Source organism: Vitis vinifera, chromosome 19 (genome assembly GCF_030704535.1).
Source record: "Vitis vinifera cultivar Pinot Noir 40024 chromosome 19, ASM3070453v1".
NCBI classification, from domain to species: domain Eukaryota; kingdom Viridiplantae; phylum Streptophyta; class Magnoliopsida; order Vitales; family Vitaceae; genus Vitis; species Vitis vinifera.
The window spans coordinates 7291155-7319087 of NC_081823.1; the positions used below are offsets into that span (position 1 = coordinate 7291155).

Genomic DNA, 27933 nt, shown 5'->3' on the forward strand with positions numbered 1-27933 from the left:
ATACCAAGGACAAATTATATAGTTATGATTATTTCTTTTGTCTTCATTGATTATATGTTTTTTTTTTATCTCATTCAAATCTCAAATCCAATCTCATGACCTTTTAATATTTGGATTGTTACTCATGATTTAATATATATATTAATTTACAAGATTAAATCCAATCCTAAATCAACCAGCTCATCCATGCCCATCATTATTTAACCCACCAACTCCACCTAGACTCATGGTTTGCTTTTGATGTTCTTCATGGATAGTGTACGGACAAATACTCGATCCTAAAAACCCAAAAAAGAAAAGGCATTTGGCAAAAGTTGGATTGATCAACAAATAATAAGATGCCGATTATTTTATGCATCATCCAATTATAAGATAAGATCCAAAATTAAACAAGATAAAATGATATCACTATTGTCATCAAATTTGTGACATTCCATGCTAGGTGATGGATGAAGATGTGGACTCAATAGATTTTTTATGCCACCTAGCAATGACCATGACCCATTGGCCCAAAATCTTGTTTTGCTTTTCATTGCCAAATGTTTCTTTAATGCGTGGGATTTGCCCACCTTTTTGCCACCAAGTATATGCCTTTCTTCACCAACTCATCTACAAAAATGCCCCTTCCTTCTTTATTACTTTTGTTATTTTTTTTAGAGAGACGAATGCTTTGATATTTGGAAGGGATTTGCTCATGCAGGTTTTTGAAATTTAAGAGCTTATTTCAAGGTCTTAAGTTTATCATAAAAACTTAATTTTGACTTATATAATTATTTTTTTTAATTATAATTTTGGGTTTAATTTTTTACTTTAAGTTAAAACAAAAAATTAAGACCGAAGGATTAAAAATTAAATTAATTTTCAATATGTACTATTAATAGGGCCTAAATTCAATTAATAATATGAAGTGTAGAATGATCGGGGCCTTAAAAATTAAGGGTGAGAAGACATCCATACTTTGAAAATCACCATTTAGTGCAGCTATGGTGTTTGGTGAAATGCTTAAAAGAGGGTAAATTCCAAAAAGTTAAAAATTTTGCATGCTTAAATAAAAATAGTTGCGGACTAAAGTCTAAAACCCAAAAATGAAATCATTTCATTTTAAAGGTACATTAAAAGCCAGACCTCTCTATCATCCGGTCAAACTCCACAAACAGCGACAGTGTCATAATCGTAAATAAATCCTGAAACACGGGCACTAGAAAAGCCATATTTTCAGACAATAGATACAGTGACAGGAGCGATATATAAGTCTTCACTCTCCATTTTCGCTCTGCTTTCTCTCCCTGTCCACTCCACACACAAATCACCGTCTCTGAAACTCTAACGCTTAGATCTGAGCGCACAAACCCCACAAACCCTAGCTCCAACCACGATCTGGGTCAGCATTATCTGCTTCGTCTCTGATTTTATCATTTAGTTGCAACTCCTCATTCTTTACTCTTTAGAGTGGCTGTTTCTGGGTTCTTTTGTTCAATGCTGTTTGGTTACTGGGTCAGGCTTGTTCAGGGGAGATCCTGTGTTTTTTTTTGAAGTTGTTCATTTTTTGGTTGTGGTTTATGTAGGGTTAGGGGTAGTATTGGTGTGGATTTTTTCCTACTGCGGGTTTACAGATGTAATTTGATTTGTTTGTCGGGGTTGAGTGGGATGGTTGGGTGGTAGGTTGTTCGTTGTTGAGAAAATGGTGAAAGTGTGCGGAAATTGGGAGTTTGGATTTGTTGTTACCGGGATCTGAGAGAACATAACCTCCCTGGACTTGGTGTTATGAGTTTGTGATTCTGTTTTTAATGACCTAATTTGGTGTATTAATTGGGTTTCAGTGGGATGATCTAGTAGTACTCTGTTTGGTTCCTGAGAAAATGGCGGAAATATAAAGAAATTGGGAGTTTGGATTTTTTGTTGTTAGGATCTGAGAGAAAAAACTTCATATCTTGGGGTTTGGGGTTGTTGTGCTTCTTGACGGTGATGGATGGATGATTTAGGGTTGGTAATTGTGATAAGTACAGAAGGTTGATGATAGTGACTGATGGACATCTTTATAAAATTAAGGGGTGGGTTTTTGTGTTTTGCTTGATTGAGGAGTTTGTGATTTTGTTTACTGCTATATTTTGGTCAGTCAATTGCCTTCTGAGTAAAGTGATCTAGTAGGCGTCTACTTGGCTGCTAACAAAATGCGGGAAATGAAAAGAAATTAGAAATTTGTTAGTTGGGATCGGAAGACTAAAACCTCCTGACTTTGGGATTTCGAGGTTGTTGTGCTTCTTGATTATGATTGATATAAAGCTTACAGGTAGTGAGTGTGATAAGTATATGACAGTGATTGATAGACCTTTTTTGATATTAAAAGGGTGGGTTTTTTTATCTTTAGTTCTATAAGATGGTTAGTTTATTGGTTGAGTAGAGTGATCTAGTAAAGGTCTATTTGGTTGCTGAGAAAATGCAGGAAATGAAAGGAAATTACATTTTTGTTTATTTTTATTGTTTGGGGTCTGAGAAAACAGAATCTACAGCTGAATTGGAGTTTTGAGGTTCTTTGTGATTCTTGATTGTGATGGATTTAAGGCTTAGGACTGGGGATTGTGATAAGTGAAGAAGGTAATGAAAGTCATTGACAGATATTTGTGTGAAATTAAGGGCTTGGGGTTGGGTTTGGGTTTCTTGAAGAAGATTGTGCTTGTGTTTTTAGTGCTATAATTTGGTTAGTTGATTTTGAGTAGAGTGATCTAATAATGGTTGGTTTTGTTGCTGAAAAAGTGTAGGAATGAAAATAAATTAGAATTTTGGATTTTTTTAAAATGATCTGGGATACAAGAGAACAGAATACACATCTTTGGGTTTTCACTCTGTTGTGGCACCTGATTTGATGGATTTATGGTATGTGGGTAGTGGTTGTGATAATGTAGGGGTCAATGACATTGATTGATGGGCATTTTTTGCGAGAATGAGGGGTTCAGATTATCATTGATCAAGTAGCGTGGTTTGGGTGGAGTGATCTAGTAATGGTCTGTTTGGCTGCTGAGAAAATGTGGGAAATGAAAAAAGGAAGTAGAAATTTGAAATTTTTTTGAAGTTCCATTTGAGAGAACATTACGTCTTCTGATGGGTTTTGAGTTTGTCTTGCTTCTTGATTGTGATGACTGTACGGATCCTGGGTAGTGATTGATGCATATTTTAGTAATGGGGTGGTTTTATTTGATTCTCATTTAGTGGTTACAAAGTTTATAGCTTTTTTGTTCTTAGTTCTATAATTTGGTAAATTGAGTAGGTTTTAGTAGAATGAATTACTATCCCCTGTTTGATTGCTGGGTAATGCTGGAAAAGAAAGGCATTAAAATTTTGAATTGGCTTTATTTTTTTTATTACCTTTCTTTCCAGAATCTCAGAAAACATGCTTTTGTTTTGGGACAACCAAAACCTCATAAAAGATGAGTGCTAAATCCAGTCTTCTTGGTTACCAAAGAAAATTTCAGGTTAAACTGTTTTGAAACTTACAATCTAATAATACTGTTTTCCATTTCTTTTATTATTGATAAGAAATGCTTGGTGAAATCTGATTTGGAACTAATTCATGTGCCAGATTTAGTATCAATTTGATAAGATGAAGTACTTGTTAATTAATTTATTTTGGGCTATCATTTTTTTTTCTCAAAGAAATGATATTGACATATAGTCTGCCCTCTGGTGGATTTTGATTCCATCATGCAACCAGAGAGGTTCTGCAGTAGATCTGCTTTAAGCCTATATTGACACATTGACACTCAACTGTATCTTATATATATATATATATATATATATATTTTCACTCATGTTTCAGCTGTAAGGGGGTGAGTGTCTCTTTCCTGTACATCTTTGGGTCTCTATTTTAGCGCCTCGTCGTAATACAATATTTTTACTTATTTATAAAATATATATATATATATTTATTTTTTTTCAACAAGCTCTGTGTCTAGGTGAGCTTGAGCTTTGAATACAGGGCCCACCAATTTTGTCTCATCTTTCCTTTTTCGATTTTCTGGATGCACTGTTAGTATTGTTTTATGCGACTTCTTGGTCATTGTCCTGACTGTTTGTTTGGTCTTATTCTATCAACACACTGACAGGAGTTTATGTTATGTGGTCATTTGTACTGACTATTTGTTTGGTCTTATGTTATGGATGGTACTGACAGGTGTTTATATTATGCTTGTGTAGTGGAGTGCTGTTTCTTGCTGGTTAGTAAGGTAAGCATAGTTCTGTGTTTATGACATGCATGTCATATCTGTTATGTAGTTAGAAATGCTTTGGGTATGTAAATATGTACATACATGTATTTAATGAATGTCTTTCGAACACTATTTGCAGGTTGGATTGTAGTACTGACAGGTGTTTATATTATGCTTATGTAGTGGAGTGCTGTTTCTTGCTGGTTAGTAAGGTAAGCATGGTTCTGTGTTTATGACATGCATGTCATATCTGTTATGTAGTTAGAAATGCTTTGGGTATGTAAATGTGTACATACATGTATATAATGAATGTCTTTCGAATGCTATTTGCAGGTTGGATTGTAGTATTAACGTAAATGGCAGTGGCAGATGCTGAAATTCCTCTCCTTGGAGAAACTACTTGTGGTTCATTGCTGCAGAAATTGCAGGCAATTCATACTTAAAAACTTCTTTGGTCATTGTTTACTTTGTGATATATTAGTGTTATAAGTAGACCTTGCATACTGAGGAACAGGGCAAATACGCTAAATGCTGTAAACCATGGTTTAATGCAGCAAATCTGGGATGAGGTTGGTGAAAGCGATGAGGAACGTGATAAAATGCTCCTTCAGTTAGAGCAAGAGTGCTTGGACGTTTATAAGAGGAAGGTTGATCAGGCTGTGAAATCGAGAGCACACCTTCTTCAGGCCTTGGCAGATGCCCAACTTGAACTCTCCCGTCTTCTATCAGCACTTGGAGAGAAAAGTTTTGTTGGAATTGTAAATAATTTTACACTTATCATATTGAATGGGTTGTATGCTTGATGGCTGTAAAGCTTGGTTGCTGATGGATTTCTTTGCTTTGGTTTACAGCCTGATAAAACTTCTGGCACAATCAAGGAACAGCTTGCAGCTATAGCACCGACGCTCGAACAGCTGTGGAAACAGAAAGAAGAGAGAGTGAAGGAGTTTTCTGATGTACAGACACAGATTCAAAAGATATGTGGAGAAATTGCTGGGAACTCAAATCTTAGTGAGGTTCCTGTGGTTGATGAGGCTGACCTATCCTTGAAGAAGCTGGATGAATTTCAGGGCCAACTCCAAGAACTCCAGAAAGAAAAGGTAAAATTATAGATCAGTTCACACTATATTAGTTATGGACTTTTATGCTAGCCCATATGTCTTCAGGATCACCACCAATTAATTATTTGATCTGCCAGAGTGACAGGTTGCACAAGGTCCTTGAGTTTGTGAGCACTGTTCATGATCTATGTGCTGTCCTTGGGATGGACTTCTTTAATACTGTTACTGAAGTTCATCCTAGCTTAAATGACTCAACTGGTGTGCAATCCAAAAGCATTAGCAATGACACCCTTTCTAGGCTGGCTAAGACAGTCTTAGCACTAAAGGAAGACAAGAAGCAGAGGCTACAGAAGGTAAAATTTTTAGTGTTCCTGCTTTACCTGGTTAGTATTGTGCGAAGAGTTAATCGGTAGTTCATCATTTTGCTTTAGATTTTTCATACATGGATGCTCTGGGAGCCAATGTCCTGGAGATTTTGCATCTCATCTCATTGTTCTCTTAAATTAATCTATAATTCTTATCCTTTCAATGTCTTGTTGTCTATATATTTCAGCCTCTTTGTCCCCTATTCATATGAGATCTATATATGTTTTTTCGCTTTGAAAATCACTGCACCTGTTGGTTGCTACGACAAAATGAATTATTCTTTGATGTGTCTCCTCTCCACAGCTTCAAGAGTTAGCCACTCAGCTAATTGATCTGTGGAATCTGATGGATACCCCAGAGGAGGAGCGGAGTTTGTTTGATCATGTTACCTGTAACATATCTGCTTCAGTTGATGAAGTGACCATCCCTGGTGCCCTTGCTCTGGATCTGATTGAGCAGGTATTTGGCTTCAGAACAGTAATGCTTAATTTTGGCTTCAGAATAGTAATGTTTAATGGATAATGCTGGCAGTTTATTCATTTTACTTTGTTTTCCTTTTGTTGCTAAGGCTGAGGTGGAAGTTGAAAGGCTTGATCAACTGAAAGCCAGCAGGATGAAGGAAATTGCTTTCAAGAGGCAAGCTGAGCTCGAAGAGATATTTGCCCGTGCTCACATAGAAATAGATCCAGAGGCTGCTCGAGCAAAGATTATGTCACTTATTGATTCTGGGGATGTTGAGCCTTCTGAGTTACTGGCCGATATGGACAATCAAATAACAAAAGCAAAGGAAGAGGCTTTCAGCAGAAAGGATATATTAGACAAGGTTGAGAAATGGATGTCAGCTTGTGAAGAAGAGAGTTGGCTTGAAGACTACAATCGGGTATCCTCTCTCTCTCTCTCTCTCCCCCTCCCTCCCTGGATTCGTTGTGGATTAGATCCACCTTGATTAGGAATGCTCATTTGTGCTCTCTGCAATGTTGTTGCACTCCTATTCAAGCCATTAGCCTAACAGCAAATAGAGCTTTGTCAGCATCAATGTGGTCGTGCAACTTGCTTGTCTGTCCCAATCCTGAACTAATTGTTTATCATGCATTTTGATTGGCCTTATTGTTGCAAACCACTGATCCTTGTTTCTTGCTAAAACAATATTTTTGGATCATGACCACAACCACAATTTGGGCTTTATCAAATACTGATGTTCAGTGCAAAAAGTTTCTTCTAGTCATCTAATCTATTTTCTATGAAGGTTGACTGCCAAAATATGGTTGCGTGGTTGGAATAACACTGTTGGACCAATAATTAGTCTGTTAAATGCTATGGATGCCAGTGTGGATTATGATATTCCTAACCTATGGATTAAAACATGTACGATTAGAGGTGGATTATGATGTTCCACAGCCGGTATGGATTATGATATTCCTAACCTGTGGATTAAAACAGCTATGATTAGAGCTAGATTTGAAACTGACTCCCTTCTAAAGAAGAGAAATGGACTATACCACCAAACTAAGTTTGTTATTTTAGTTGGATTTTGCCCCTGCCTCTACTTTCTGGCTCTGCTACTGTTCCTAACCTTCCAATGTAATTCAGGTATAGTTGCAATTAGGTTCAATATTGAGTTTCGATCTAAATATTTATCTTGCCCAATTGGATGACTTTGAGTTCCAAATCGAAACATTTCTCATGCCTAATCTAGGCCTTTTATGCACAGTGCCCTCCCTAGTCAAGAATGATGAAAATAGAGAATAGCTCCTTTGGTTTTGTGTGAATTTATAAAAAAGGAAAGAAAATTTAGTAATCCCATTACTTTGTCCTAAAATCATGTAAATTCTACTGGAAAAAATAATATATGTTGAAGAAGAGGAAAGAACGAAAAGAAAAAAAAAATGCACACTCCTGGTTAACTCGTTCTGACTTTCATGTCAAAAGACACCAATCTACTGCAAAAACAGTTGGTCATGATCATCTTTAATACCTCTGATTTGCTATGATGACTGGCAGCTATGAATGATAATTATTTCTCTTAAATAAATTCTACTTTCAGGACCTTAATGATTTTCTTCAATTCTATTATGTCGACAACTCAAAAGGACATCCTCCTTTTTTCGTTGTTATTGGAGTACTTTTTCCCTGATACTCTATAGCAACCAGCAGTCTCCTGGCAATACATCTCTTCTTAATATTTATTGAGAGTGCTCATTCCTCTGTTGCCTAGTCAAGTTGACATATTCCTCTCATCCCATCTTTTATGAAAAATTATGGGAGTGAGTTTCCCATGTACATGGCTTGAACTTAATTTAATTCTTGGTATTTTTGGGGTTTTTAGCTCAACTTGATATTGCCTTGCCGAAACAGGATGAAAACAGGTATAACTCAAGCAGAGGTGCACACTTAAATCTCAAGCGTGCTGAAAAAGCTCGGATTTTAGTCAACAAAATTCCAGGTATGTAAAGAAATCACACTTAGTACAAAGATTATATTTTGAATAACATGATATTCATTACAAATGGAGTGTTTGTGTTTATTCATGTTTGTAGGATCTTCACTACCACAACTTTGGACAAATATATGAGTATAAAGTTGACTTAAGTGGGATTCTTTACCCATCAAGAAGCCTTAGTGCCCTTCTTAATATATTGGAGCCGAGGAACTTTAAGATTTTGCCTATCAAAAAACTTAACATTAAGATTTAATGGAAGAGTTCAAAAAAGAATGAATTGCTTGTGTAGAAACTCTTCATAATATAAGACTTCAAAGACTGGTTAGGTTCTTAGGGCATGGTTGTTGGTTTTAGTGTATTCTCGCTTTTGGCCGCTTTGTATATGTTGTGTATTCCTTTTTCTATTAATACAGTCTTCATTTACCTATAAAAGAAGAAAAAAAAAAAAAAACTCTAAACAATAGAAGTTTCCTTTATCCATGAGTGTGTTTTTGAGCTTTTGTTGTGTGTATGGTAGATGAAAGGTGAAAACTGATAATTTCATTAAAAAGAAGAAGATAATCCATGCTGTTATGTTAGCTTGGCTTGATGTGCTTATTATTGGATGGTTTTCTTGGCTCTGTAGCTCTTGTTGACACATTGGTTGCCAAAACTGGGGCATGGGAAGAAGATCATGGTATACCATTTACTTACGACGGTGTTCCTCTCCTTGCCATGCTAGATGAATATGCTATGCTCAGGCATGATAGAGAAGAAGAGAAGCGGAGAATGAGGGTAAGGCTAACTAGATTGCTTTGTGAAGGTCAGATGGGCTCAAGCATGTTTCCACATTGGACCCAATTAATTCTGACATGACCTCAATCCTACATGAGCTTTTGGTGTTTATTCATCACCATTCTAGGCTATTTGTTTCTTGTACTAAATTGGGTATAACATCTATAAATGACAGGATCAGAAAAAGTTCCATGAGCTGCTAAACACAGAACAGGAAGCCATTTTTGGTTCGCGGCCAAGTCCTGGTCGCCCACTTGGTCCAAAGAAGGTGGTGGGACCACGAGCAAATGGAGGTGCGAATGGAACTCCTAGCAGGCGGCTCTCTCTGAATGCAAATCAAAATGGTGCGAGGTCTACATCTAAAGATGGGAAGAGGGATAATACCAGGCCGGTTGCCCCTGTCAACTATGTTGCCATATCAAAAGAAGATGCTGCCTCACATGTTTCTGGTACAGAACCAGTTCCAGCTTCACCTTGATGAAACAAGAGACGAGAGATGAGAGAGCTGTGATTTTACACCCCTGTGATATTAGTGTTGTTATTAGTAGTTTTCTGCTGTAGGGATATATCTTTGAAACGATGAGGGAGTAAGTGGCAGTAAGGGAGTAGGGACTGTTTTCTAGCTGTGTATGTCAAATTTAGCATCTGGAAGCTTTTAAAATTCATGCAGCAGTTTCATTTGTATTGTAGGATATGCTTTTGGATGCCTGCCTCTGGCAATAAAAATCTTGGTCTAGCTCAGATAGCTGCATGTTTCTTTTTTTCCCCCAAGTTTCTTATCTGGGCAGGGATTCTTGTGGTTCCAAATCATCCCACCAGGCCTTAGCAAGAACACCCATAAGTGTATTTGTGGAGGAAGTTGGGGAAACTTAAAGACATGCATCTCCAGGCATCCTTGCCTAGGGGAAACCCCTGTTTGCAAATAAGCAGTGAATCTATTACAAAAGCAATTCAAGCATTTTTCACTGCAGGAAAGCCTCTGGGCCTCATACATTGTCACCCTCTCTTTTTATTTTTCCACTGTTTACCTTTTTCCTGGTTTTAGGATTTGTTTGGTAATGGCAATCAAATTAGTTTTTCAAAACTGTTTTCATTTCCGTTTATGGAAATGAGAGCAATGAATAGACTAGGTGATGAATAATTAATTAGGACTTTTGCTTGGAAACATTATTTATTTTTTAAAATAAAAAATGAGAGTAATTTTTATATAAAATATATAACTTTTAGGGTGTGTTTGGTATTGGGAATGAGGTGTGCAATAGACTTCTCATTCTATGTTTGAATAAAAATAAAATTAAAAATGATTTTAGTGTTCATCCTAATTAAGAGGTATTTTGATTTCATAATACAAATAATTTTTAAAAAATTTAAAAACTAAAAACTTTATTATATAAGTTGTTTTCAAAAGTAATTTTTTATTTTGATTTTGTAAAAAACACAAATTATAAATTTAATTTTTTAATTAAAAATAAATAAAATAAATAAATAGTTTTTAATAAAATATAAATATTGATAATATAGTACAATCATAAATTATATTCTTTTATAAATATTATCCAAATATAGATATTAACCATTTCTATTACTATTCATATGATTTTATAAATATTATAAAAAATATGGATATTAATATCTTATAAAAGCATAATTAATTTATTTTGTTAAAAATAAAGAATAATTATTCAAATTTAATAATTGCTAATACTATTCTATTTTCAATGAATATAAATAAATAAAATTTAATTTTTTTCAAGTATAAATGGATCAAAATTTTCATTATATGCATGCATTTATTACTTAATTATGAAGATAACATTTTGAATTATTCTATTTAATCTATAATTAATTAACCGGTTTTTTTTTAATTTCATATTATTCTTAAAAACTACAAGATTTATTAAAATAAGAAAAAAATGGGTTTTGACTAATTAATATGAAAATAAAAAATTATTTTAAACTATATACAATCAGAGATTTTTTTTAAAATAAAAAAAAAATTTAAATAATATGTATAAATATTATTGGTAATTTATTTTTTTCATTTTTAATCTCATTTTTACTTAACATTGAAATGACAACAAATTATCATTCTAACTTTACATTTCAGTATCATCTAAACACAATATTATAATTACCAAATTCAATTTTATTTAATGGGAAGAAAAATGAAAACAAGACGTTGATTCTTATTCTAGTTAAAAAAAAAAAAAAAAACATAGGAAATATATCTCGATTATGTTTCTATTTTAAAAAAAATAGAAAAAGGTATTATGTTTTTATTTTTAAAAATAGAAAAAGGTGAAAATAAACTATATTGAAAGAATAATGATTATGATAACTTGTTTAAAAAGTATAAATATTAATTTTTTATTACATTATATTTTAAAAAATATAAATAAGTCTATTTTTTTTATAAGAGTTCTTATATTTTATAAAAGGACTATTATTATTTTTAATTTTTGAAAATTGAAATTTCACTCCAAAGACAAAATTTGTAAGGGCACTATGATAACTATTTTTGAAAATAATCATCAAAAATAATTTTTAAGATGATTTTTTATAAAATAAAAATCAATTTAGAAACCTAAAATATTTTTAACATGTTTTTAATATTTTTAAATATAATTTTTATATCTAAAATTTTAGTAATAAAAATAATAAAATATAATTGAAAGATGTTCACTAAAAACAATATAAAAAACGATTTTTGATTTCCAAACATATTTTTTATATTTTTTATTCTAACAAACTAAAAAGTAAAACTGTTGTAAAAAGGAGTTTCCGAATAAGTTCTAAATCTATTTTCATATTTTATCTCCCTCTTTTTTGGGTTGGGGCAAAGGATCCGTACAAAAGCGACGTCGTGTTGAAGTAATAGACAATTTAAAAAGAGGAGGCTGTGATCAATAAGGAAAGATCAACTCAAAATTCCTTGAAGCAGAAGCAGTCTTTGAAAGCAGGGTGATGGCCAGCGAAAACGAGCCTGCCAAACTCCTTCTACCCTACCTTCAACGCGCCGATGAGTTGCAGAAACACGAACCCCTCGTCGCCTACTACTGTATTTCCCTCAGCTTCTTCCCTTTTTCTCTCTCCCTATAAACCCTAGCCTTTAATTCTTCAATTCCTTGTCTCTGTTTTTTTTTTTTTTTTTAATTACAAATCTTTTGCAATTTTTTCAGGTCGATTATATGCGATGGAAAGAGGGCTGAAAATTCCTCAAGGCGAGCGTACCAAGACCACCAACTCCCTCCTCATTTCCCTCATGAAACAGCTAGAAAAGGTCTATTTTTTCTATATCATATTTCTAGGATGCCTTTTTTTTTTGGGTTGGAATTTTCTTGCTCTTTTTTTGAATTTTCAGGGATGCGTTATTTTTCTTACGCTGTTTGATGAAATGTGTTTGTTTGGTAGCTGGGAAACTCGAGGGAAAGAGATTGAAAATTGGGAATTTGGACAAATTTTGACTAATCGTGTTATAAATATTTGAATGCTTTGACTTCTTTGTTGGGGAAATTTCGTGAGTTTTTTTCAATTTCAACGATTCCCAAGATTTGTGGTAAATACTTTAGCCAGTCCATGTATTAAAGCTGTTTAGACTAGTTTCTTGAGACCTCTTTCGATGCTCAAATGTAACCTGTTTTGAAATATTTTGTGTTGTTGATTATAGTAAGTATGTCTGCAATGAGAAACACCTACCATTTAATGATTTGTTCTCTTTTTATTTTGTGATGGTTCTGGTTAGGTGCAAATTTGGCATCTTTGTAGTGGGAATTTCTGATATTTGCAATTAATAATTTTCTTGCAAAATTGTATTTCCACTATGGTAAATGCCAAGGCATCATATATATGGAGCCCAAAGGTACTAGTCATTAGTGATTACTTGAAATCTGTATAGCCTTTGCACCTTACTTCTGTCTACTGTTATTGGTCTTTTACAGGATAAGAAGGCATTGAAATTGGGGCCTGACGACCACTTGCACTTGGAAGGATTTGCCTCAAATGTTTTTGCAAGAGCAGACAAGCAGGATCGAGCTGGACGAGCAGATTTGTATGTCTAACTTTTTACCTTATGTATGATGGTTTTAAAATTGTTTGAAGGTTGTGCCTTGAGGCTCACCTCTAATATAACTGTAGAGGCTTCAATTCCTTGAGGCACATGGCTCAAAGTGTGAGGTGCTGATTGAGGATCCATTTATGATTTTCCTTTTCAGTTTTATTTATTTATTATTATTATTTTTTATAATTTAATTTTTTTACGTGTTTTGTATGTTACCCAAATATTCAAATTTGACAATCTGGCACAAAGCCATAAATCATAAACAAATTTTGGAGAAATAACTTGCAGGAAGGGGCTTTTATTTGTCGGATTGTTTGTTGTTGTAAGTGGTGTAACATAGGATGTATTTAGTTTGCTCTTAGAGGTGGTGCTAGTATAAAATAAACGATACTTCTGGTCCTGATCATCTCACTTTATTTATCAAATTGGATCGTCTAGAGTTTGTCTGCACTGCTTGGGAAAATCTGAGGAGCTAGTGTTAATATGACATAAAGGATGTTTTTAGCACTAGTCACCTTGATCTATTTATTCAATTGGATCTTCTAGAGTTCCACCCATCTTACCATAAAAATCTCAATACATAGCGGAATCTCAATCTTAATAGTTCATTACCAGAAACTATGTGGTGAGAATCACTTAACTCATTTATATTAGAAAAAGAAATATTTGGTTCTATTTCACGTTGATGATTGTTGTAACAGTGTTTTAAGTGCTCTATGTCAACCTACCTTACATTCCTTGATGGTGGGGGATAGTGGTTCTCATAGCTAACTTAAATGGTTGGAATGAGGATGGCTTGAGCTTATCATAGAACTGAAATGTGGTTTTCCTTGACAAAGTAATTTTTTTGTTTACTTCTTTGTTACTTGTTGGCTAGCCCATGGGCTTTCTATGGATTTTTGGCATATTGTTGAGATTTTCTTAAGAATGAAGTGTCGTCTTTCTTTAAAGAGTTCTATGAGAAAAGGTTTTTGTATATCAAGTTTGAGGTTCTCTATATGGGTCAATGGCATGATAACAAGTTTTTTGTTGAGCTCAAGGTGCTTAAGGTAGGCAGACCACCTCTCTCCTTATTATTTGTCTTGGCGATGGAAGCCTTAATCTTTTTCTAAGAAGGCAAGAGGATGGTGGTCCTTTTTTAGGGTTTAGGGGGGAATGCGTGGTTTGTGGAGGTTTCTTGCATCTTCTCTTTGCTAATGACATCCTCCTTTTCTGTGAGCCTTGTGATATGTAGATGACTTATTTGAGGTGGGCCCTATTTTGGTAAGATAATCTACAAAAGAGCAAACAAATTTTGGTAGGCAAAAAATTGTCTTCTCCACGAAGCTAGTCTTTTGGGAGGTGGTAGAGGAGAAGCTTTGCAAAAGACTAGCTTCACGGAGATGATGATTTTTTTCTAAGGGTGAGAGACTCACTTTGTTAAAATGTACTCTTTCTAGCCTCACTTACTTCATGTTCTTGCTTGTTATCTCTATAGTGGTGTGCTTGAGGCTTGAAAAGATTAAACATGATCTCCTTTGGAAAGGTGTTGTTCTTAAAAAGAAACCCTATTTGGTAAACTAACTGACTAAGGAGGTCTTGGTATCAAAGTTTTATCATCTCTCAATAAAGCCTTATTGGGAAAATAGTTTTGGAGATTTGTTGTAAAAAAGGTTCGTCTTTGGATGCATATTATTATAGGGAAATATTGGAAGGAGCCAAGAGGTTAGTGTTCTTATATAAGGAGGGATGCAATGGGGTTGGTTTATGTAAAGCATTCATAAAAGGTTAATGGGGAGTGTGAAACTAGAATTAAAATTATAGTGAGTGTTATTATAGAAGGTTACCTTTAGAGGCGGATTATTGTAGGAAATATGGAGAGTAACCAGGAGGTTGGTGTTCTTTTATTTATTTATTTTTTGATAAGTAAGAGAATGTATTAAAAAGTGCTAAAAGCGCACAATAGTACACAGGAAGTATACAAAGTATACTTGACAAAAAATAGGAAAGAAGGAACACACAATGAATACTCCCTCCCTCATCTAAGCCCCAACCAATCTAAGAAGTCAACCATTTTTGTATACCCACCGCCTATATACACCCTAACCCACATAGAGAGATTGTTAAGGAAAATACTCTTTAGCCTTTGATTAGACACTTCCTCACGATCAAAGAATCTCTTATTTCTTTCCTTCTAGATCGTCCAGAAAATGTAAGGAGGAGCAGCTCTCCAAGCCTTAATACGCCTTCTATCTACAAAAAAGTCATGCCACCCTAGGAGAGTCTCCCTAACTGACTCAAATAAAACCCATTGAACACCAAAAATGGAGAACACCAACTCCTCTTTGCACAAAGCACACTTGTTAGTTAACTTCCATACTCTTCTTTAAAGCTGATCCAGCGTCAAAACCTTTCCATAGTAAGCCTTCCAAGTAAATAAACTCACCTTCACAGGGATCCATGAGTTCCAAATTATCTTTAGAGGGAAAGGAGTGGAATAATTTGTCTCCAACAAAGAGTAAAACCTTCTTACAGAGAAGGCCCCTTTGTTATCTTCGTTCGACACTACTCTATCCTCCTCCAGCTTCATATTTTGTCCTTGGAGCTTAGAAAGAAACCTCTCCATAATGACCAACTCCTAATCGTTTAGATTCCTAACAAAATAAAAGTTCCAATTTCCTTCTTCCCCATTTTGCTCCTAAAAATCAGCTACCCATGCCTCCTTTGAACTTGAAAGAGCAAACAAGGAACATAGTTGTGAAAGGCGCGGTGGCGTGACACCACCCTCCGGTGCCTCGCTTGAAGGCAGGTGATGCCCCTTCAAGAAGACGCCTCTTAGGCGCGCAAGGCGCGACACAGTCCATAAGTGCGCCTCGATCCCTTATCTCCTTCTTCTCCTTCTTCTTCGACGTCGGGTTGCAGAGGGCAGAGAGAAGCCCTAATTTCTTTTTTTTTTTTTAATTTTTTGTGACCAAAACGACTGTTCTTTTAAAAGAGCAGGGTCCAAAACGACATTGTTTTGGATCTTTTTAAAAAGAACAAGCCAAAACGACGCCGTTTTGGAGCCTGTTCCTTTAAAATAAAAAATAGGCCAAAATGACGCCATTTTGGCCTTCTTTTCCCTTCCAACCACCTTTTCTGGTTGTTTTCAACTGGACAACTCTCCCAAATTTTGCCCTAGCCTAAGCTGTGCAGTGGAGAAGTGAAGAAGACGAAGAAGAGGAGGAAAAATAGGGGAAAAATATATGTAAATTAGGGTGCGCCTCACTTCACTAAAGCCCGCTCCTTAGGTGCGCCTTGCGCATCAGGCTTCAGGACTACTTTGCACCTTGATGCGACTTGAGCCTTTTAAAACTATGACAAGGAAAAATCTCACATAAGGGTTGCTCACTATACCACCTATCTTTCCAAAACTTCACTTTACTCCCATTATCCACCTTAAAGGAAATCTTTGTATTGAAAAACTCTCACTGCTTCCCAATCTCTTTCCAAACCCCAACCCCATAGGCCTCTCTGACCTCTCTTGACCTCCAGCCCCCTTCTTCCTCCCCAAACTTTCCCTTTATGATTTTCTTCCACAATGAATTTCTTTCACTAGAGAAGTGCTAACACCATTTGCAAAGAAGAGCCTTATTAAGCAAAAAAAGAGAGTAAACACCTAATGCTCCTTTCGATTTTTCTTTTCAAACAGAAGACCACTTGACTAGGTGCATTTTACTTTACAAACAGAAGACCACTTGACTAGGTGCATTTTGTTTTCTAATAATGCCCCTCCCCCCCAAAGAAAATCCCTTTGAATCTTCTCTAATCTAAACCTAAAAATTCTTGGCATGGTGAACAAAGACATAAAATATATTGGTAAACTAGCAAGAGTACTGTAAAGTAAAGTAAGTCTTCCCCCTTTTTGAGAGATATTGTCTCTTTCATAACGAAAGCTTCTTTTGAAACCATTCTTCAACCCCATCCCAAATTGCCACCGACTTGTAAGGAGCCCCTAAGGAAGCCTTAGGTAAGAAGAAGGCAACTTTCCCACCTTGCACCCAATTTTGCAAGCCAAATTTTCCACATTGTCCACCTCCCCAACTAGAACCATCTCGCTTTTTTCCAAGTTAATCTTCAACCCCAACATAGCCTCAAACCATATGAGAAGCCAACACAAGAAAGTGACTTGCTCCTGAGAGGCCTCACAAAAAGGAAATGAGATGTCTCTTCACCCCACCCCCTCTTTACCCAACCTTGAATCTTGAAATATAACCACCATCCCGAGATTTCAAGAGCAATCTACTAAGGGTCATTGTCTCAATCCCCTTGATCTTTGAAACAAGCCAATAGGAGAGCCATTAATTAAAACAGAGAAATTAGCTAAAGAGATGCACCATTTTATTCAAATTATCCATTTTGCTCGAAACCCATCTTGCCAAGAATCGCTAGCAAAAAGTCTTAATTCACATGATCATAAACTCACAATATTAAGCTTACACATCATCCCACAATCTCTCTTCTTTAACGTTGAATCAACTACCTCATTTGCTATCAACATTGCACCTAAAATTTGTCTTCCTTCCACAAAGGGAGGGTTGTGTCTCGAGTTGGTTTATGTAAGTGAGGTGGGGAGACCACTTAGCTTGGTTGACCTTTTAGTGCCTTAGTATATATTGTGTATGCCTGTGCACGCTATTTTTTTTGGCGCTTTTAATATATTTAATCTTTACTTATAAATTCGTTTATGTAAAGCATTCAAAAGAAGTTAGCGGAAAGTTTCAAACTATTGTCAAAATTGCAATGGGTAATGGTAGGAGAAAGAAGTTTGGGAACGATGTTTGATGTGGATACTTGCTTATATGTGTATCTTTTCTCTCTTTATTCTATTGCAGCTTCTAAAGAGGCTTGGTTTGTTGATCTTTGGGAGGTTTTGGGAATTCTGGATTGCTCCATTCTCTGACCCTATATCACATAGGGTGCATGCATCTCTCCTCAACTTCTCTAGATCTAAAGTAGTGGGAACCTATGACTATAAAAACTATAAAAATACTAGATCTAGAGGAGAAAGTATTATACCTGTGATTTGGATGTTCTTAGATTTATTTCCATCTGATGAAGACGTCGAGGAAGATTCTGAAACCGTAGATAACATTGTGGAGCTCATCCACTTGGTGCTCTTCCACCCGACCTCTCCCTCCATGGATGCTTAAAACAAGAGAAGGGTGGACTTCTTCCTTGAGGGTGACTAGGGTTCCTCTCTCTAGAATTTCAGAAAAGTGAAGTGCAAGACTGAAATCCTAATCTCTGAGGGGGTTTATATAGGTTACCCTGTTGGTCACATAATTCAACCCACTTGGGTCCTAATTAATTAATCAGTCCTAATGGACTCTAATTAAATAATCAACTCAATCTAGAAAGAACCATTCATAAGATCTAATGCATCCTCACGTTTTTACCAAAATGCCATATGCACACTTATGAATTATACACCCAAAATAGTGTGCCATCATGAATTAAGGAGCTCAAGTAGGGACCATTGAGACCCATAGGAAAATGTTGGCTCCTTTAGAATCCAATTCTTAAGTTGATTCAACACTTTACCAAAGAGAGTCAACCGCACTCTAGTATCCTATGAAATGACGAGACAAAGCTCAAGTCTATAACTTACTAGTCATGACATGCAAACTCCCCATGAATTGGTGTTCGTAATTTAACAGGGTAGTACTATCAACCCATTAAGATTACCTCTCCAATTCTTGAGTTACAGATTCACATATTATGTGACCAACTAACATATTCTAGTTCCAGGTAACAGATGTCAAATTTTACTAAAGAAATTACTGCGGCCACAAATTTTATTGTCATATGTTCTTTGGATTACCCAAGAGGATATGTTGTTTTAATCCCATCAAATATCGTGGTGCTTTTATTGAGAATACTTGTTGCCAACAAACTCCATCAATAGTGAATCAATTCGTAGCGATATATGATCACTTTAGGGTCTCACCCATAGGTCAAAGTCTCATGTTAATTTCAGCATAGACTCAATATCTTCTCAAGGTTAAGAGTTTATGTAACATAATAACATGGTGAATCATGACAATCTGATAGCTTTACGTCATGATTCACAGTAAGTCTTGTTCAATATGTAACCATACACACTAGTGCATTTACCACAAGAATTACATCCCAACAACCAAGACAAATTATCCCTCTAATTAGGAGGTAATGCACTATAATCTCTATTGGATTGCTCAAATCCATGAACTGATTATGAATAACTTATCATTCTATAAAGAAGCCATGACTTGTATCTTCTGTGCAATTCTTGATGCACTAAAGTCATGTACAATGAAAATGATATGGGTTGAATGGTCAAATCAATATCAATGCATAAAAGGGATAACAAGGGGACAATGAAATCTAACTTTGTTACATCAAATCTTGCTTTTTGGGGCTCAATCCCAACAAGAAGGGCATTGAACCCCTACTTCTTTGGGGATTCCTAAGATTAGTAGTTGGATAGTGTTATATGTTAACGAACAAGGCTTCATGAGGGGCCGAGGCTTAGGGAAGAAGATGATAAGTTGTGGGAGAGTCCGAAGTGTGGGAAATTTTCTATTAGATCTTTCTATGCGATCATGGAGTCGCCGAATGGTGAAACCTTGTTTCTTCAAAAGGAACTTGGTTTCTTAGGCTCCTGCATAGGTGGTTTTTCTTTTTTGGGATTATGAGGCAAAATTTTGACTTTGGATCAATAGAAAAAGAGGATAGCCTTTGGCAAATTGTTGTTGTTTATGTGGATGCAAAGAGGAATTGGTTAACCATCTTCTTATTCATTATGGAACGTAAGAAATTTGTGGGTTTTGTTGTTCTTTATGTTTGGTGTTTCTGGATGCTTCTTAATACAATGAAGGAAATTTTATCGAGTTGGCATAGGAGCTTCATGAGGAAAAAGGGGGAAAATCTTGGAGAGCTGCTTCTTATGCTTTATTTTTGGGCTTTTTGGCAGGAACATAATTTCATAACTTTTGAAGGGGTGAAATGTTCGGAGCAATCACTAGAAGTCTTTTCTTTTTATACCATCTTATGGTGTTGTTAGTTCATAGATGCTAGGTCCTTGTTTGACCTTATTGATTGGTTGGGAATTGCTCAATATTTTTTTGGGTGTTGTTTTTAAATCAGTTGTGCCTTTTATGTACCATGTTGGTTGCACCCCATCATTTTTGTTAGCCATTTTTCTAGTCTTATATATATATATATATAGAAGTCTTTTCTTTTTATACCATCTTATGGTGTTGTTAGTTCATAGATGTTAGCTCCTTGTTTGACCTAATTGATTGGTTGGGAATTGCTCAATATTTTTTTGGGTGTTGTTTTTAAATCAGTTGTGCCTTTTATGTACCATGTTGGTTGCACCCCATCATTTTTGTTAGCCATTTTTCTAGTCTTATATATATATATATATATATATATATATATAGAAGTCTTTTCTTTTTATACCATCTTATGGTGTTGTTAGTTCATAGATGTTAGCTCCTTGTTTGACCTTATTGATTGGTTGGGAATTGCTCAATATTTTTTTGGGTGTTGTTTTTAAATCAGTTGTGCCTTTTATGTACCATGTTGGTTGCACCCCATCATTTTTGTTAGCCATTTTTCTAGTCTTACATATATATATATATGGAGAGAGAGAGGTTGTGGGAACTGCTTAGTGTTTTGGGTGTTGTATATTTATTCAGAAAATGAAGTTCACATTAAGGTTGTGGGAGCTACTCGATGTTTGTGGGGGGGGGGGGGGGAGAGAGAGAGAGAGAGAGATTAAGGTTGTGGGAACTGCTCAGTGTTTTGGGTGGTGTTGTATATTTATTCAGAAAATGAAGTGCGCATTAAGGTTGTGGGAACTGCTCAGTGTTTTGGGTGTTGTATATTTATTCAGGAAATGAAGTGCACATTAAGGTTGTGGGAAGTGCTCAGTGTTTGGGGTGTTGTTTTTCCTCCTGTTAGCATCCTTTATGTACTCTCATTTATGTGGGTTGCACAAAGAGGGAGGGAAATTAGTGCCCATTAAAGGTTGATTAAATGATTTTTGAGGGAGGGAGGGAGGGAAATTAGATGGTTCAAGGGAGAGAGGGAAAACTTGGTTGATGAAATGATTTTCAGGGGAGAGGGAGGGTGCTCATTAAAGGTTGATGAAATGATTTTCGAGGGAGGGAGTAAAATTATGTGCCCATCAGAGGTTGATGAAATGATTTTACTCACAGATAAAAAGCATTTCATTAACCTGAGAGAGAGATACTCTTTATTTCTTTTTTTCCCGTCTTCTTTCTTCTTTTGTGTGTAACAATAAGACTTGCTCTGTAGTTTCTATGACCATCATGTTTTGACTTAATGGGTTCTACTTCATAAAAGTAGTGTTGTTTCCCTCATGGGCTCATAACTTGCAGCTCATCATCTGAATCGAGTCAGTTCATTTGCCTTTGATCATGATCACCTTGCATATTAGTTTTTGGAGATTTGATTTGTCTTGTTTGTGAGATCAAAGATTTGTTTTTTTCTTTTTTTAGAAGTAGATTATTGTACAGAATTATTTGGAAATTAAATTTGTTCTGCTTGTTACAGGAATACTGCAAAAACCTTCTATGCTGCAAGCATTTTCTTTGAGATTCTTAATCAGTTTGGTGAACTTCAGCCTGATGTGAGTTCTTGACCATGCTATCGATTTCCTTATAATAACCCACTTATTTGAAAAGCTTTAGGTTTATAGCATCTGACATTGAATGGTTTTGGCAGTGTCTGAATTTTTTTTTGTTCTTTTATTTTGAATATTGATTTGGAGATTGGCTTATTAGGTAGTTAACATATTTTTGGTCCCCTTTTACAGCTTGAACAGAAACAGAAGTATGCAGCATGGAAAGCAGCTGATATTAGGAAAGCTTTGAAAGAGGGAAGGAAACCCCAACCAGGCCCTCCTGTTGATGAAAATGATCTATCACTACCAACAAGTACCACAAGTGGTGCATATGTATGATTCTAAACTTGAAAGCCACTTTCTTTTCAGTTATTTAAAAAGAACAACATGATGCTAAATAAGCATGATAGAAAAAAGATGATTCTATTTTCCTAATTGTTGAGAGTGAAACCTTTCCTGTGCCTATCCAAAATGAGATTTCAAAATCAAAAAGTGTAAATCCTTTCAGCTTTTCTTGGTCCTTGTGATCTCGACATTTTACTGAAAACCAGTGGTTTTCAGTAAATGATATAATCTCTAATCTTAGTTGCTTGCATGTAATTTCCAAATGTTCCTCTTTGCAGGATCTTGGGCCTAGCCAAACTGGTCCATCTTTCAATCCAGGACCAGAATCTGATCCATCACCTCAATTTAATGGTAGTCTGAGCCGCCAGCATTCCTTAAATATTACACCATCACCTCCCCCTACAAATATTACACCATCACCCCCCCCTACAAATATTACACCATCGCCTCCTCCTACAAGTTTTCCACCATTGCCTCCAAATGTTCCACCACCTCCCTCTTACCGTAGTGCTGATTATCCTTCCCATGATTTTCATCCACCACCTCCGACTAACAGATCTGAAAATTCTAGTTATCCTCAGCCATACCACCCTCAACCCTACCCACAAGAACCACAGCAGCAATTGCCACAAAATTGTCCTTCTCATGAAACACCCTCATCTTATTCTTATCCTAATTTCCAGTCTTACCCGAGCTTCACTGAGAGCAGCCTTCCAGCCGCCCCATCTCATTATCCTTCTTATTATCAAGGCTCGGATGCTTCATACTCCCCCCAGTCAGCTCCTGTTTCAAGTTATCCATCAGCTGCTCAATACAATTCAAGCGGCGGAAATGAGGCCATTTCAGAGCCTGCACCAAGTTCTTCCCAAACATATCAATATGACAGCAATTACCAGCCACCAGCAGAGAAAATTGCTGAGGCACACAAGGCTGCAAGGTTTGCGGTTGGGGCTTTGGCATTTGATGATGTATCAGTTGCAGTGGACTTCCTTAAAAAATCCCTTGAATTGCTGACAAAACCATCTGCAGGCCAGTAAGTTTGTTACATTTGAGCGGGTCCTGATTCTGTTTGTTATTTTTATTTGTTTTGGGTTTTGCTTTGTAAAGGTAATCATAATATTGCATAAATCACAATACAGTTTCCCATGTTGACACATTTATGTGAATGAAAGTTACTGATATTTGCTTTCAAACTCTTATGTATCTCTCATTTACAGTTTTGTGTATGGTGGAATCTGTCTTTGGGCTTATGAATTTGAGGAATAGTAGATGTAAGTCAGCTTTGTCAACAGGAACCTCCCCTTTCTTTTGATAGGCAAATCTAAAATGTATAACAGGTCCTTAACTGAAAAGGGGGTTACAAGACAAGTAAACAAGATGTTAGGCTAAAGAAAAAGCACAGAAAACAACTAGAGCATGCATTGATACCTTGACTCAGTCAAATCAAGAAAATAACCAGTTGAGAGACACAAGACCAAGAGAACAAAGTACCAATGAACATATTTTTTTCACCATAAGGAACGTATTATTTCTTGTTATTTGGAAACAGAACAAAGTACTAATGAACATATTTTTTCACCAGGAGGAACCTATTAGTTCTTGTTATTTGGAAACCTCACGGGATTAATCTTTTCCATTTGGTGTTTTCCAGCTTTGAAAAGTTGTTCATGTGAGTAGGATCATCTTTTTAGATTTCTAGGTCTAGGCGTCCTCTGCAGTCTCCATTCATCAGTCTTTTGCTATTCATGGAGCATGAGATTGCATGCTGTGTCTTCGTTTTGCCCGAGCACCATGCTGTGATGTTGACCGAGGGATGCAAAAAGCATTTATTAGAAGGCTCAAACGCCCTTACAAAATGACGGGATCCTAAATAATGTGTCATCATCCGTTTACTCCCCATTTGCTTTGTACACATTATTCTTTGCATTTGTTTTGTGATCACTTTCTATTATTAGCTATTTACATGTACTGCAACAGCATTACTATTGTTATTCTTTCCCATATTGTACATGGGGAACCATATCAAGATGTGTCCCTGATGTTTTTATTTTTTGTTTCTCTGTGATTGATGAGAGTTAAATCCAAGTCTGCTTAAACTTATTTATGACAGTTAATTTTCATTGTTGGAGAATTAAGCTGTTTCTTTAGATGGAGGTTGCATTAGTTTAAAACATAAAGACGGCCTATGATGAAGGTGATGATTTAAAGTCTCCTCTAACAGAAGGCCGACAGCCTGGTTTCTTAACCATTCTATGGAGAAAAGTGTCAATTTTCCTTTGGATTAAAGGGGTATGTTCTATGTGTTTCCTGAGTTTGGGACTGTGTTCACATGTAGTTTACCCATCTTTAATTGAAGATGGGCAGATTTTAACTCCGAATTGAGAGAGTTTCTATGAGAACCGAGGAGAGAAACTAGGGAAGTTTGAGGAAGTTGATAGAGAAAAGTAGTAATATAAGCAAGAAAAAAGAAAAGAATTGGTTTCAGGTTAAGGAAAGAGGTTTGTATTGTCATATTTTGTTTGCATGTATTACATCATCGGATTTCATACACCCATGTATTTTGGAGAGTGACTGAGAAATACCAACACATACTCAAGTATAAAAAACTCTATTGCTGCTGCTTTTTCCCCATTTTTGATTTGCTTGACTTGATGGCGGATTTCTCCATAAACATGGGCCTCTGTGATTTGTAAATATAGAAGAGGTGGTCTAAAACTTGTGCCTTATGTTGAACTTAATATTGCAATTATCACCCAAGGTTGATATTTTTCAGGTATCAGTACAGGGCTTGTTAGAGGCTGAAATTTAGCAGACTGCACAACCCTGCTGAGAGAAAAGATAATTGTTCACCAACCCCAACACAAAGGGTTGTTCAAAAAGAAGGATAAACTTCTTTTTGAAGTATTATAACTGAACTAACTGCCATTGTCTACCTCCTCCCCACCTTTCCAACAAAAAACAGGGAAGAAAACCTAAAAATCAAATGGCCTCTGAGTAGATGTTGGTGGAAAAGGAAACCCTTTCATTCATTCCTACAACTCCACATATACAGACACAATGATGAGCAATAAAGGTAGTGAAATAAAGAGGGTTTACTTGCTTTTATTTACCCTTTAGTGTGGACCCAAGGGAGCAAGAAGTCACAAGCACACACAAAAGTGAGAGAACAAGTCTTATGCACTGCCCATCGACCCTTTTTCTTCTTCTCTCTTTTGGGTGTGCTTGCTTCTCTTTCTAAGCATTAGAAATGATTCAAAGTAAGGAAAGGAAAAATAGTTACAGGCCCTCCTTTCTCCCTTCTCTTGTATACATGCATTTTTTTTTTTTTTTTTTTTTTTTTGTATTTTTTTCTCTCTAGGCAAAAGATAGAGATGCAACTATGTGAAAGAACTGAATTTGCTCTAGTACTTCTTTTGCATGGCTTGTCCCCTTGTGCTCAACCCTTAAAAACAGCTCCTTGCTTAGCTCCTCCCCTATGTGGGCATCGATTAGGACCCCAGCCACACTCCTGCAACTGTTGGCTAGGGCTCGACCCACCTCGGCTTCATCGTCAGGTTGGTTGACCACCAGCGGACTCCCTCCCTTGAATACTTCCAGCTTGTTAATGGTGAATGACCCGTTGGCTTCAACCACCTCCCTGAAGTCTTGTATGCTTGGCGCGTACACTGGAATATTGAAATTGTCACGCTTCTCGCTCGTAATCAGGCCCTGTTGTCATTTATAAATTTTTTAAAATAATAATAATCAAAATACAGCCTCCATCCACTCCATTAAACTACAAAAGAAATGAAAAGGAGAATCGAAGATAAGGCCCAAAAGGTTAATGGGCCTAGAAGGAAGGCCCTATGGCAGTTTCAAATTAGATGGGTTCGCTCGATGTGTTGATTATAATACCGTACTATCCTGATCAGAGGACTTTGATTGAGACGCAGGATCGATTCAATACGTACAATGCACTGAATTTTTCTATCATTGATCAATCTTGATCTGATGGTTAGAAACGGATTTCCTGTCCTTTTACCAGACTGGTCAAACACTTCGGCCGACCCACCTGCCATTCCTTTATCATATTGCCGACACACAGTCGGACAAGTGGATGGCCAGATGAGCCACTGGACTACAATCCAACGGCGGGGAATGATTACTTCTTTCTTAGGGTGAGCTGTTGATACACAAGTTGAAAGTTATGGGGAATGAATGGGCATGATTACCTCTAGGACAAGATCATTCCAAGCGTCTTGAAAGTGGGTTCCAAAGAGGAGTCCGGCCCCACCCTGGTCAGTGGGGTCCACAGAGGTGCGACCCAGGCACACCAAAAACATGGACCCCCCACTCATCATCTCCTGTGCCCTTGATCTCAGAAACCCGGATAGATCACTCTGAAACTGTTTCTTGTATGCGCTAGCTGTGCCCTCATTGGCACCATGGATGAACACCCTCCCTTCGTTGTAAGCCGTTGATTGTTTGTCTACCACACAATCCGGCACCTGTATTATGTTATAATTAAGATTATTTATGTATGTATATATAAGTTAATTAATATAATTGGAAAAATCCAAAATTTTTTGGGACTCGATTTAAAAATAGTAAGTGGGACAATCATCCTCGGGAACAAACTAGATTATTATTATCATGATTATCTAGGGTAAGCATGAAACTTTGTAGGTGGAAGAATGAATAGCATAAAATGGAAAGATGATTACCTGAGAGAGCCAGTGCAAGGAAAATGCAGAGTGAAAGAGATTAATTGATCTGCAAGGGAAGAGTCTTTTATAGAAAGAGCCAGGAACTGCTGCTGCAAAGTATGATCTGTGGCCTTTGGCTGCTAGATACTCTTCCATGCTCACTCCAGGGTCTGCTATGGGTGGGAGCAGCTGGAAGAGCGTGTTGAAGTCATTAGAAGGGAGGTCGGAGAAAAACGCAGAGAACTCCGGTGGCTTGAACCCGGCCTCCTCGTATCGCTTGCTCATATGTTTAATGATGGTTTCAATGGTGAAGATTGTATTGCTGCCGCTGGAGCACCCTAAGTCCACCACCGTGAAGGGGACTTCTGGGGAAGTTAGTTGCACTCCATCTAGGGTTTCCCTGAGAAGATGAAGCATGGATCGAGCATGTCGCGCCTGCATATATTTAGGGTTTGTGTTAGACTTAATTCAACTGTATAATTATAAAATTTAAAAAGAAAAACAAGAATAAAATTATGGAGTCAAAAACATTGACATAAATCTGAACACGTTCTGACAAAAAGAGAGCATGTAAGAGTTGACATATTTGCCTCATATTTCTCTGTGTCACCTACCCACCCATGGAACCAGTAAACCCTATTTGAACATGAGATACTTTTCTGATAGATCAAGCAAAAGAATCTGAGAAAAAAAAAGCCCACAAAAGGCTTGAAAATGGAGTGAATAACTAGCATGAAACAGTGGACACTCTAAATATTCCATGCTATTTTAATCTTTCTGGCACCAACCCATAAAGCCCTAGTAGAACCCAAGAAAATTTAGTTTTCTGGTTGGTGGACATGGATGGACCAAAAAAAAAACCCTTGAAAACCCAGAAAAAAGGAGAGAAAATGAAGACAAACAAAGGACCTGAGCCTGAGAATTATTGGCATAGCTGCCCTCTCCATTGCCCCCCTTCATGCAGAACACTTTCTCGAGCTTCATGTTGGGAACTACTACGATGTTATTCTCTCCTCTTGGAGCCATATGTCAGTGGGTCTCTGGTCTTATATGGTGATCAGAAATGAGAAGAAAGGTGGGTGTATATGGTTATGGGTATGGGGTGGAGAAAAGGTCAGGCAAGAGTCGAATATATATAGAAACTTTTGAAGGCTTCGAGATTTTCTTCTGTTAAAGTTACCAAAAAAAAAAAAGAAAAAAATCAGCTGATTGTTTGCTTTGGACTTTCCCAAAAAATAAACCTAAATACATCGTACATGTATTGTGTGCTTACATATAATTACCAAAATTATATAATTAGATTATTTCGTATGTAATTAGCATATACTAATGTAAGGTATGTTTCTGGAA

General features: G+C 36.4%; 3 protein-coding genes across 7 annotated transcripts; 2 read left to right on the forward strand and 1 right to left on the reverse strand.

Moving 5' to 3' along the window:
• Window positions 1-1256: 1256 nt before the first annotated feature.
• On the forward strand, window positions 1257-9584 carry LOC100267550 (65-kDa microtubule-associated protein 1-like). Of its 5 annotated transcripts, none has more exons than XM_059735252.1 (12): window positions 1257-1381; window positions 4169-4220; window positions 4342-4414; window positions 4536-4630; window positions 4757-4960; window positions 5054-5302; window positions 5401-5616; window positions 5933-6088; window positions 6198-6509; window positions 7985-8072; window positions 8695-8843; window positions 9019-9584. In XM_059735252.1, the coding sequence occupies exons 4-12, from the start codon at window positions 4559-4561 to the stop codon at window positions 9319-9321; spliced, it is 1749 nt and encodes a 582-aa protein (XP_059591235.1). In that variant the 5' UTR covers window positions 1257-1381; window positions 4169-4220; window positions 4342-4414; window positions 4536-4558; the 3' UTR covers window positions 9322-9584. The 5 variants fall into 5 exon arrangements, with proteins under 5 accessions (XP_059591235.1, XP_059591236.1, XP_059591239.1 ...); XM_059735253.1 differs by having other exon boundaries at window positions 4386-4414; XM_059735254.1 differs by having other exon boundaries at window positions 1258-1381; window positions 4192-4220.
• A 2089-nt stretch (window positions 9585-11673) lies between these two features.
• LOC100253708 (protein HOMOLOG OF MAMMALIAN LYST-INTERACTING PROTEIN 5) lies at window positions 11674-23091 on the forward strand. The gene is made up of 6 exons (XM_002277151.4): window positions 11674-11901; window positions 12023-12123; window positions 12782-12891; window positions 21484-21559; window positions 21746-21886; window positions 22177-23091. The coding sequence occupies exons 1-6, from the start codon at window positions 11808-11810 to the stop codon at window positions 22933-22935; spliced, it is 1281 nt and encodes a 426-aa protein (XP_002277187.1). The 5' UTR covers window positions 11674-11807; the 3' UTR covers window positions 22936-23091.
• A 1808-nt stretch (window positions 23092-24899) lies between these two features.
• LOC100258858 (indole-3-acetate O-methyltransferase 1) lies at window positions 24900-27722 on the reverse strand. The gene is made up of 4 exons (XM_002277131.4): window positions 27493-27722; window positions 26602-27018; window positions 26110-26385; window positions 24900-25606 (listed from the first exon to the last, which is right to left on the reverse strand). The coding sequence occupies exons 1-4, from the start codon at window positions 27607-27609 to the stop codon at window positions 25253-25255; spliced, it is 1164 nt and encodes a 387-aa protein (XP_002277167.1). The 5' UTR covers window positions 27610-27722; the 3' UTR covers window positions 24900-25252.
• Between the last annotated feature and the right edge of the window lie 211 nt (window positions 27723-27933).